Source organism: Trichosurus vulpecula, chromosome 6, assembly GCF_011100635.1.
Source record: "Trichosurus vulpecula isolate mTriVul1 chromosome 6, mTriVul1.pri, whole genome shotgun sequence".
Lineage (NCBI taxonomy): Eukaryota > Metazoa > Chordata > Mammalia > Diprotodontia > Phalangeridae > Trichosurus > Trichosurus vulpecula.
The window spans coordinates 70424710-70437372 of record NC_050578.1 but is presented as its reverse complement, the minus strand read 5'-3'; the positions used below and the strand labels follow the sequence as shown (position 1 = coordinate 70437372).

Genomic DNA, 12663 nt, shown 5'->3' with positions numbered 1-12663 from the left:
TATCTGCCCTTCCTTCTATCGTCCTCCCTTTTTTATCAAACCCTTCCTCCTTCTTTCATGTGGAGTAACATACCCAACTGAGTGTGTATGTTTTTCCCTCCTCAGGTCAAATCCGATGAGAGCAAGATTCACTCATTCCCCTTCACCTGCCCTCTCTTCCCTCCCAACAAAACTGCTTTTTCTTGCCATTTTATGTGAGATAATTTACCCCATTCTATCTCTCCCTTTCTCCCTCTCTCAATATATTCCTCTCTCATCCCTTAATTTGATTTTTTTTAGATATCATCCCTTCATATTCAACTCACCCTGTGCCCTCTCTCTCTCTCTCTCTCTCTCTCTCTCTCTCTCTCTCTATATATATATATATATATATATACACACACACACACACACACACACACACACACATATTCCCTTCAACTACCCTAATACTGAGGTCTCATGAATTACACATATCATCTTTCCATGTAGGAATGTAAACAAAACAATTCAACTTTAGTAAGTCCCTTATGATTTCTCTTTCTTGATTACTTTTTCATGCTTCTCTTGATTCTTATGTTTGAAAGTCATATTTTCTATTCAGCTCTGCCCTTTTCACTGAGAAAGCTTGAAAGTCCTCTGTTTTATTGAAAATCCATAGTTTGCTTTGGAGCATGATACTCAGTTTTGCTGGGTAGGTGATTCTTGGTTTTAATCCTAGCTCCATTGACCTCTGGCATATCATATTCCAAGCCTTTCCATCCCTTAATGTAGCAGCTGCTAGATCTTGTGTTATTCTGATTGTGTTTCCACAATACTCAAATTGTTTCTTCTGGCTGCTTGCAGTATTTTCTCCTTGATCTGGGAGCTCTGGAATTTGGCAACAATATTCCTAGGAGTTTTCCTTTTGGGATCTTTTTCAGCAGGAGATCGGTGGATTCTTTCAATTTCTATTTTACCCTTTGGCTCAGGGCAGTTTTCCTTGATAATTTCTTGAAAGATGATATCTAGGCTCTTTTTTTGATCATGGCTTTCAGGTAGTCCAATTATTTTTAAATTATCTCTCCTGCATCTATTTTCCGGGTCAGTGGTTTTTCCAATGAGATATTTCACATTGTCTTCCATTTTTTTATTCCTTTGGTTCTCTTTTATAATATCTTGATTTCTCATCAAGTCACTAACTTCCACTTGCTCCAATCTAATTTTTAAGGTAGTATTTTCTTCAGTGGTCTTTTGGACCTCCTTTTCCATTTGGCTAATTCTACCTTTCAAGGCATTCTTCTCCTCATTGGCTTTTTGGAGCTCTTTTGCCATTTGAGTTAGTCTATTTTTTAAGGTGTTATTTTCTTCAGTATTTTTTTGGGTCTCCTTTAGCAAGTCATTGACTTTTTTTTCATGGTTTTGTTGCATCACTCTCATTTCTCTTCCCAGTTTTTCCTCTACTTCTCTTACTTGCTTTTTCAACTCCTTTTTGAGCTCTTCCATGGCCTGAGGCCAGTTCATGTTTTTCTTGGAGGCTTTTGATGTAGGCTCTTTGACTTTGCTGAATTCTTCTGGCTCTATGTTTTGATCTTCTTTGTCACCAAAGAAAGATTCCAAAGTGTGAGTCTGAATCTGAGACTGTTTTTGCTGCCTGGCCATGTTCCCAGCCAACTACTTGACTCTTGAGTTTTTTGTTGGGGTATGACTGCTTGTAGAGTAGAGAGTAGTTTGTCCTAAGCTTGAGGGGTTGTGCTGTTGTTTTCAGAGCTATTTCTACACAGCAAGCTGCCACACCAGTGTTCCTCCTCCCCCAAGAACCGCCAACCTGGACTGGACTCAGATCTTAAGCAGGCTCTGCACTTCTGCTCTGATCCACCATTTAATTCCTCCCACCAGGTGGGTCTGGGGCCAGAAGCAACTGCAGCTGTAGTTCCGTCCTCAGAGCTGCACCACCTCCGCTGCCCCTGGGGTGGTGGCTGAACCAGAAACTCCTTTTATTCTGTCCCTGCAGCTTTTCCCACTAACCTCTGTTGTCTTTGGTGTTTGTGGGTTGAGAAGTCTGGTAACTGCCACAGCTCACTGATTCAGGGTGCTAGAACCTGTTCCTCCCAGCTCCTGGTCTGGTTGGTCCGGTGCAGCCCACACTGGGCTCGGCTCAGCTCGGCTCTGCTCCACTCCTCTCCCAGCTCTGTGGATTAGACCTTACCCAGTGACCATCCAGGCTGTCCTGGGCTGGAGCCCTGCTTCCCTCTGCTATTTTGTGGGTTCTGCAGCTCTAGAATTTGTTCAGAGCCATTTTTTATAGGTTTTTGGAGGGACCTGGGCAGGGAGCTCATACAAGTCCCTGCTTTCCAGGTGCCATCTTGGCTCTGCCCCCCCTTCATGAATTTCTTGATGAGCCATCAAAGAGGAAGCTTCACACATAATGGGTACTTAATAAATTTTTTCAAATGACAAGAATAGATAGTAGAGAGAGAATATTCAGCCCAGCTGAGGTCAAATTATGAATCAATTATTTGACTTAATATTGTGTGCTGTATTTTGTAACATTTTAATGAAAATGTACACTGTTTTTATCAACATAGAAAAGTTGTCATACTGGATTAGGGTTGGTCTCCATTTTAGAAAAAACCTAATTTGTGATAGAACTGGGATAGAAGAGAAAAGTAACTCCCTTCTTTTTAAAAATTCTACAGATTGGCAACATACTTGTTTAACATTGACCTGTCTACAGCAGAGAAAGAATTTAATATATTCATTGCCAACCAGTGGTGGAAAAACTCTTGTAGCTGAGATTTTAATGCTTCAGGAATTGCTTTGTAGGCAGAAGAATGTTTTGATGATTCTACCATATGTAGCTATCGTCCAAGAAAAGGTGGGATAACGTTTTTCTTCTTGTTCGTTCATATTTATTCCCATAGTAATCATAGCAATGAAGCTTTTGTCATCTTATATATGTAATATTTTGCTGACTGAAAATCTGTCAGTATTGTCTTTTTTTCCCCACTGTACTGTCACATAGAGCACAATAGAATGAAAAGTAGAGGAGAATAAGGAGAATATGGGAGGGCTACAGGAAGTGATGGTGAGGTGCCCATCTTTATTTACCACCATTTGACCCTTTAACAGTCACTGGGGATCCTGCAAACTGTGGGTCTCCATGTCAGGCAACTCATGTGAAAATGAGTCACCTCACCAGAAGGGCATGGGAACCACAGGGGGCAACTTTGACTTTTGTCAAAAACTGGGGAGCCCAATTAAATTGGCATCTGGTGCCAGGAGGTTGTAACTTCAGAGCTGGAAGGCACTTTAGAGGTCCAACCCTCCTTCCCTCTATCCTGCACAGCAGTTTGGCACAGTGCTTGCTTCTTGGTGCTTAATTAATGCTCATTGATTTATCTGTAACAAAGTCCCAGTCATCTCTGTGCTAGGTAGTCTCTAGAGGTTATTGAGTCTTGAATTGTTGTTGTTGTTGTTCGTCCTAAGTTTTTTAAGAGGACCAATGACATCACGAGGGTGATATTTTGAGTTTGGAGTGAATTAGATTTAAGTGAGGCAGGGCTGTGCAAAGTCATCATCCTCACTCTCTCTTCCAGAGTCATGGAGTCCAGTGGCAAGACATAGGTTAGGATAACCGGAGGTGGCCCCAGATGCAGTGAGAGACCTTGGCCTTTTTAAGCCACGGTCTTTCCCAAGTCTCACTTTCTCTGAGGCAACACCCATTCAGAGATTCAGCGATTTAAGGCTAGGTAAGAAATGAGGCAAAAGTAGCCTCGTGTGCCTAGTCAAAAAAAAAAATCAATCTAAAAGGGCAAGACCCTCAGTTTCTCCCGAAAACAGAAATAGTGGCCATCAGAACCCAAACAATGAGCAAGAGAGGCTTGTGCTGGGACTTGTTATTGGCCAGTAGGAGAGAGCCAGAGTGATTTGGGTTTAAAGGCATGGTCAATCCCAGTGAGCTGTATCAAAGCCTGGTTTTGAGAAGTCATCTTGAATAGACTTGAATTGGGCTGCCTACCTACCTAAGAGATTGGAATCAATTCTGTTTTTTCCTTCCTAGGAATTCTTTTAACTTTTGGTTTCAGATAAGCCCAGACATTATTTATTTGTTTGTTTGTTTGTTTTTTAAAGAAATAGCATCCCTTCCTGGGGAAGGTACAGTCTGTCTTCCTGCACTAGTAGCAATTATATGTAGTTCAAAGAGTCTTAGAGGGAGACCATTTGACCCATCTGGAGTCTGATTCAGGAGCCAAATCTTCTTAATTTCCCTTCTTCAAGAGACAGGAGGAAACAATTGAACAATGCTTAAATTTATAAAAATTGGGCCAAAAGTTGCTGTTTTTCCCCCTCTTTTCTTTTTGTGCTCTAGAATCAAATAGTCCCCTTATACTTAATGCCTCTTTGTTGTAAATGGGGCTGCTGATCCACAAATTGTTGCTAGGTAATTAGCATCTTGAAATCCTTCAACCCAAGTGAAAAACAAAAGCTCAACCAGTACCCCAGTGGACCTCCTCTGGTCTCTGGGGATTGGCTGAAGGACATTCTAATAAGGAGCCCTAGATTTAGAGTGAAGCTTGCATGTTGCCAGTGAACCTTTTTCTAAGCAACATTGTGAAGAATTTCTCTACAAAACTTATTTTGGAAAGTCTTAAAGTCTCTTCTAAATTTAGTGTGTTAAGCTTTCTCTTAAAACGTAAACCAAGTGGTTTCTTAAAGTTTCTCTATATTTTACAAAGACCGTCATGTTGGTTGTTTTAGTTATGTTACTTGTCTTATTTCAGGTTAAGTTTCCATACGTTGTTGGCTTGTGTCTTAGTGAGACTGTATATGAGCACTTAGCTTTCTTAATTAACACTGAAACCTGTTGTTACAGATTTCAAGCTTGTCAAGTTTTGGAGTAGAGCTGGGTTTTCTTGTTGAAGAATATGCTGGAAGTAAAGGAAGATTTCCTCCAATAAAAAGAAGAGGAAAAAAATCTTTGTATATTGCTACTATTGAAAAAGGACATGGTCTGGTCAACTCATTAATTGAAGATGGAAGAATTAATGAATTGGGTCTAGTTGTCGTAGATGAGGTTTGTTAATACTTAACTAGTTTATTAAAGCATTATTAGTAATTTTAGAAATTTCCTCAAAGCTCTATATAGATCCCTTCAGACTACAACAAAAGAAAGTACCAAATACATCATATATTTTTAAGATACCCTTATTCTTAATCCATAATACTCTCTATATTGGATTTGTATTGGTGATTTGCTGGGCATTATCTAGATTGTTAAAAAAAAGTTTTATTGATGCCTTTTTTTCTTTTATATCAGTCATTTTTACTTCTACTCTTTTCCCCTCCCCCATCAGTGAATCTTCCATTGTAACAAAGAACAACAGTTAAGCAAAACTAAGTAACACAGTGACCATACTAGGCAGTGTATGCAATATTCTGCACATGTAGACCCCCACCTCCAACAAGAGAAAAGTGGTGGGTTTTCTTACCTTCTTTTTGGAGCCAATGATAGTCATTATTCAGTGATGGATTTTGTTTTATTCTTTTGAGTTGTATAATTTATATAATGTTATAGATTGTTTTCCTAGTTCTGCTTACTTCACTATAGCAGATCATACAAGTCTTGGCATGTTCCTCTAAATCAGGGGTGAGGTCCTTGGGTATGACCTTTTGACAAGTCCAAGTTTTACAGGACAAATCCTTTTATTAAGGGGATTTGTTCTGTGAAGTTTGGATTCAGTCAAAGGGAGCACTTGAGGACCTAGAGGGCCACATGTGGCCTCAAGGCCACAGGTGTCCTACCCCTGCCCTAAATTCTTTGAATTCATCATTTCAGTAATATTCCATTATGTGCATGTGCTGCATTTTGTTCAGCCATTCCCCAATCTAGGGCCACATACTTTATTGTTAGTTCTTTGTTACCACAAAACCTGTCACTAAAAAGATGCTATAGACTTAAAAGAAATACAGTAGTTCTGAGGAAAGATCCCCAAAGTCTTGTTGTCTCTAAAGGTTCTTAATTTCCCGCTCATAATGCACATACTAGAGTTTGGGTTATATATTCATTTTGGATAAGTACTATAAAACCCTATTTTTTCTGAAATACATTTAACACTTTTTTTTTTTGCTTCAAAGTTGCACATGATTGGTGAAGGAAGTCGAGGAGCTATACTGGAAATTACCCTAGCAAAAATTCTTTATACTAGCAGTAAGTATTTTATGAATTGAGGTAATTATTTAAATGAATAGAGAATTGCATTGGAAATCAAGACACTGCCACTAACAAGCTGTGTGACCATGGAAAAATCACATAAATATTCTGTTTTCCAGTTTATAAAATTCACAGTATAGCCATCCACTACATAAATTTGTTGTAAAGATAAATGATGTAAAAGATGTGAAAGTATTGTTTGAAATAAGCCATTATTATTTAAGAAATAAACTTTATCTGGCCAGTGCATAAATAAAGGATAAGCTGCCTCATACACCTATCTGATGCCCCTCTCTGTGCTAGGCTGACTCATCCCTGACTGCCCTGCTCTTGTGTTTTCTGGTTTTTTGTTGCTGACTTGGCACTTCTTGCCTGACAGAGTGTCTGTTGGCTGTCTTTATCAAAGACTCACCACTGCTGCTGCTCTCTTTTTCAGCTACTTGTTGCTTTCTTCTCTCTGCCTTGGCTGCTTCTCATATTCTGGGGCTCCTTTAGCTCTTCTTCACTGTCATAAAACCAAATTAGGCGTTTATTTCACAGTTGGAAAATGTTGAAAGCAACTCATTGTATTCTTCACATCATGTTGTATTTACAAAGTAAAAAAATAAATATCTAAAAGGCTTAGGAATCTTGACAAGGATTATGACATGAATGTGAAACTATTAGTAATATGTCAGTGTTACAAAACTATAATAGGAAATCGCATTTGAAAATATAGCAACACTTCTTGCCTCACACTTAGTTATCACAGCTTCAGTAACACACCTGGAAAATAACATAAAACTAGTCATACTTAGATATTTTATGTGTTATGTATTCCTTTATCATGGCATTAGTGAGTTTTCACAACATTTAGAATTCATGGTATTCTTTAAAGCTGTGTTTGCTGTACACGAAAATTGCTTATGTTACAGTATCTAAGAGACAGAATCAAAGAAAAGCAAAATTGATAGGCCAACTCTAAGGCCAAAGTATATATGGGGGTTAAATCCAAACCATGCCACCGACCTTAGAAACAGAGTTCACACCAGTTTGCTTGCTCTCTCTCTGTATGTGTGTGTACGTACGTATGTTTATATATATGTGTGTGTGTGTGTGTGTGTGTGTGTGTCTCTTTATGTGTATGTCTAAGTAGCTACATCTGTAGGGATAGATTTAGAGAGAGTCAGATATACCTATTCTTCTGTCACCAGTTTCTTGCCATTGCTGCGGCCCTTCTATACTTCCTCATGGTATCAGTAAGGTGCTCCACGTTTAGACGCTGCCTTCCAGAAGGGGTTGGCTGCATAGAACCCTTCACAGTGTGAAGAGAGATGCTTGGCATCAATGTAGTCCTGCAGAAAGATGTCCTTGACCTCTGTGACATCTGTGTTCCATTCACCAAACAACAAAGGGCACTTGTCACTATGGGCACTCTATGTCATACTCAGTCACATTAGTTCATGCAGGGCATGAATTTGGGTTCATGGCTGCCTTTGCTGTACACACTGTAATGGGAAAAGGCTACCATTAATTAATTTACAAAGCTCTCTGAGACTATATATGTAAAACACTGCAGGCCTTTTAAGCTCTGTATAAATGATAAGTATTATTAATTTTATTCATTGTAGCTATAAATAATGTATGTTGCAATAACTGATTATAATGATGGGCTTGCATTATCAAGAAGTTAAATTATATTCAGTATACTTTGTTTAAAAAAGCAGGAAACATTAATGCATTGTGCTGTTTCTCATCAAAAGGAATATGTTAAAACCTCAATCTAGATGAATGGAACATTCCAACATTTTTTTTTCCTTTCTTCAGGAATCAGCCACATGGTAGCATAGTAAGGAATAGCTCTTTAAATCCAGTTTGACAATTTTATTCTAAACATACTGAATAATATTTTTTTCCTCATTTTTTTTCCAGAAACAACTCAAATCATTGGCATGAGTGCAACATTAAATAATATTGAAGAACTACAAGAATTCCTGAAAGCAGAGTATTATACTAGTAAATTTAGACCAGTATGTGTTTAAGGTTTTCATTTTATTAAACAAGACTATATTCATTTAGAATTTGGCATATGTTATGATATGAGTATTGGTAGTATAGTAACATACTCTGAAGGGAAAAGGAAGGCAACAAAGAATTATCCCATAAGAAGCCCTTCACCTGTGATCTTCACTCTGACACTGTCATGCATCATCTCTTATTTCTAATCTGTCATTGGATTATAAATTCAGTCTTGAGCCCTGACATTGCTTAGGGCGTCACAGAATCTGTGATGAAAGGAAAATCAGAGGCCATCCCTGGGACTGTCAGAATTTTCTTTGATGGTCGTCACTAAAAAAAATCCCAGGAAGCTCCCTACCTTTTGAGGTGGCCTTTTGTGAATTGGGCACTTCCTGTTTGGGGGCTCCCAGAAGAGTGGAAATGTTCTAGGTGCCCCAGCAGGTTCCATCTACTTGTCAGTGGAATCACCCTTACCATATCACTGCCCTACTCAAATTCCAGTGACTTCCTATTACCTTAAATGTAAAATTCTTTATTCTGCATTTAAATCCTTTCACAACCAGGTCCACTATGGTCTTTTCAGTCTTCTTATACTTGACTGAACTGTATTATATATACTTTCACTGTACTGTAATCCAGCCACACCAGCCTGCTTGCTGGTCCTCCCACATGAGATGCCATCTCTGCCTTTCACTGGCTCTTTCTCCATATTGGAGCACTGTACCTTCTATCTTCTCCTCTTGGCTTCTCTGTCCTCCTTCAAGTCTCAATTCAAATCTCATCTTTTGCAAGAAGCCTTTACTGGCCCCCTCCAATGCTAGTGCCTTTCCTCTCAGATTATCTGATATTTACACGGTATATATCTTACATGGATATAGTTATTTTATGTTGTTTTCCCTGTTAGACTCTAAGCTCCTTGAGGACAGGGATGGTATTTTTGCCTTTCTTTGTTTCTCCAGACTTAGCATAGCACATGACATTATCATAAGTGCTTAAGAAATGCTTGTTGAATGAAGATTTTTTTTTTTTAATGATAGAAACAAACTTTTTTGTAAGTAGTAGGGAAATAGATAGTAGTAGATTCGGAAAGGTTGAAGATAAGGGGAAAAGAGTAGGATCAGGGTCCAGCTCCTAGTGGTAATAGGAACCAAGACAACACTTTGGAGTAGTTGAATTTGGCAGGGAGAGTCTCTGTTTCTCTATCAGAACCTGGAGCATGATCTACTTCCATAAGGGTGATGAACTCTGAGTGCAAATTGAAGTATAATTTTTTTCACTTTATTTTTCTTGCCTGTTTTTCTGCAGTGTAACTGATATAGAAATATGTTTTCATGATTTCACATATGTAATTGATATATTGCTTGCCTTCTCAATGGGTGCAGGAGGGGCTGGAGGGAGAGAATTTGGAACTCAAGATTTTAAGAAAATGAATGTCAAAATAAATAAATAATAAATTGAATTTTAAAAAAGAATATAGCGCATAGAAGATTATAAGACCTAAGGAGATGAGGTTTGGCGTATACACTGTGGATAGTATGATAGCATTAATAAGTGGGGAATAAAATGACCATTTACCAAAGAGGCACACCTGAGATTATATGTTTCCACACACACACACACACACATATACATATATATACATATATATATATATATACACACACACACATACACGTATATGCATATACATACATATATATGATTATATGTTAAATTAAGTGTCTATACTTTTGAAATTCCAGGTAGAGTTAAAAGAATATCTGAAAATAAATGATACTATCTATGAAGTTGACATCAAAACAGAGAAAGGCTATACTTTTTCTCGTCTCCTTAAATGCAAGGTAATATTAATCACCAGAGATTTAACAGTGGATAATTATATTTAAAATGTGAAATTGTGTGTTCTTTAATGCACGTATTGATATAAAAAGTAAACATGCTGTGTCAGTGTGAACATGTAGTTTTAAAGAATATTAAAACATATTCATTGAATTGGATTTCAAAATTTTCAAAAGGTTTTTTTGAAATTAATTATGTCAAGTGGATTATAATTTAAGAGAAATGAAGTAATTTGTATACTGTATAGGTGTTTTTCTGTTTTACTAGTCTTTAACACAAATGGAAAAGCTGAAAGAGTCTGTTTTTATTGTTTTGCAGTATTCTGATAATCTTAAGAAGATGGATCCTGATCATTTGGTTGCTTTGGTGACTGAAGTTATTCCTAATTATTCCTGCTTGGTTTTTTGCCCTACTAAGAAAAACTGTGAAAATGTAGCAAATATGATTTGCAAGTTTTTGAATAAGTACGTTCATATTTTAAACTCTGTATTTCCTATGTTATTTCTGTCACAGATTATATCATTATTTTTTATTTTGTGAGAATGCTTGACTTAGGAATGAATGAAGAAGCTTTTGTGGAGCATATTTACTGTGTGCCAACATTGAGGATAAAAATTTAAAAGGAGAACAGTTCCTACCCTCAAAGAGTTTGCATTTTAATAGAAATTAACTCATATTGACATCTGAGAAGTTGGCCAGGGAGGGAATTTTGTTTTGAAAAGTCATTGTGATGACGGTGAATGGAGCCTCGGGGCAGTGGATTAACACACCCTTTCCAGTAGCAGTATCAGAATGATTTGTTTATGGCTTCAGAAGTGGACAGGGAAGGGGACAGTAGATAAAAGTACAGCGGTCCTGCTGACTAGAAGATGTCTAGGCCATAAGGTAAAGGCATGGTCGTGACCACATAAGTGTGTTTGTGGTAACATATCTTAAGCAAAATATCACCACATGAAGATTTAAGATTTGTTAAAGTTGTATCATTAACAATACCTAAAAACTACTATCATCATTACAAGAAGTCTGATTCCATCCCTGTCACATGCCTGTGTAGCCTTGGCTAGATCATGTGACCTTTCTGGTCCTCAGTTTCTTCATCTGTGAAATGAGAGGGTTGTACTACATTGAGATCCCTTTCAGCCCTAAGTCTTTGATCAGAGCTAGATTTCTAAAAAACAGTTTGCATTTGTCCGTCAGTCAGTCTGTAAACATGTATTAAGTGTCTCCTTTGGGCAGGCCCTGGGCTGAGTACCAGAAAGCAGAAGACCGAGACTGTAGCACCTCATGATTGAATGGCTAGATCATCATTCAGCTGTCCTCCCTGGCTCTGGTGAAGGTGTGGAAGAGATGGTGGCCTGGTGAAGTCAAAGTTTTGCATTTCTAACAGATTTTTTTTGTAGGGACTATCTAAAACACAGGGAAAAAGAAAAATGTGATTTCCTTAAAAACTTGAAGAATGTCAGTAATGGCACCCTGTGTCCTGTTCTCAAGCGCACTATTCCCTTTGGAGTTGCTTATCACCACAGTGGCCTCACTAGTGATGAAAGGAAGATCATAGAGGAAGCTTATGCCAGCGGGGTCCTTTGCCTTCTGACTTGTACTTCAACTTTAGCAGCTGGAGTAAACCTACCAGCACGAAGGTTGGTCAAAGTGTTTGTTAACTAGTCTTTTTTAGGCAGTGTCTTTTGTACATGTCACTTAGTATTAAAATACAATAAATTAACATGTCAAAACTTTAAAAGCATTTTCAAAAGTTTTTTTTTACTTGATCTTTTGTTGAAGTAAACTTCAGATATAATATTTAATGAATTTAAAATGAATGCTCATACTTTTAAAAAATCATTTAAAAATCTATTTTATTTATATCATGTTTGTACATTGCCTACATTTCCCACTTAACCTTTTCCTATTACTTCCCCCCACTACTCCCAGAGAGCCTTCCTTTATAATTCAGAAATTAAAGGGAAAAAGAAGTTCAGCTAATCTTACAAACATGGAAAAAAATCTGACATTATATGTAATATTCCTTACATACTCTCACTTCTGCAAAGAAAGACTGAGAGGTATTTTCTGATACTACTTCTTTGGAGGAAAGCTTGGTCATCATAATTTCAAAGTATTTAGTTTTTATTCTTTTGTTCAGAGGTCTCAAACTCAGCCTTCAAAACTCCCAACTAAAATGTAATTGGGAAATGTTTAAAAAAGTAAATAAAAATAAAACATAAATAATGTTAATTTGTGGTTTTCTAAGTCATTATGAAGGAGTATCTGTTTCTGTGAGTTTGACACCACTGCTTTTGTCGTTCATTCTCTTTTCATTGTTATTGTATATATTGTTTTCCTGATTCTACTTTATATTAGTTTCTGAAGAATAATAATATTCCATTACACTAATATGCTACAATTTATTTAGCCATTCCCCAGTCAATGGACATGTCCTTTGTTTCCTGTTCTTTGCCACCACAAAAAATACTGTTATAACTATTTTCATTGTATCTGAGGCCTTCTTTGTCATTGACCTTTTGGGGGTTATAGCTCTTTCAGTAGAATCTCTAGGTCAAAAGATAAGGAGGGTTTATTCACATTTTTTGTATAGTTCCAAATTGTTTTCCAGAATGGGTGGCTCAATTTGCAGCTCCACCAGTAACATATAA

The 12663-nt window shown here is 37.4% G+C and overlaps 1 protein-coding gene across 1 annotated transcript in view; it reads left to right on the top strand.

Moving 5' to 3' along the window:
- HELQ (helicase, POLQ like) overlaps window positions 1–12663 on the top strand; it is a 44103-nt gene that overhangs the window by 9151 nt on the left and 22289 nt on the right. The window contains exons 3-9 of the mRNA XM_036764925.1: window positions 2658–2836; window positions 4835–5035; window positions 6097–6169; window positions 8084–8181; window positions 9913–10011; window positions 10328–10473; window positions 11410–11649. Of these exons, the coding sequence (XP_036620820.1) occupies window positions 2658–2836; window positions 4835–5035; window positions 6097–6169; window positions 8084–8181; window positions 9913–10011; window positions 10328–10473; window positions 11410–11649 (1036 nt within the window). The remainder of the gene's footprint in view (window positions 1–2657; window positions 2837–4834; window positions 5036–6096; window positions 6170–8083; window positions 8182–9912; window positions 10012–10327; window positions 10474–11409; window positions 11650–12663) is intronic.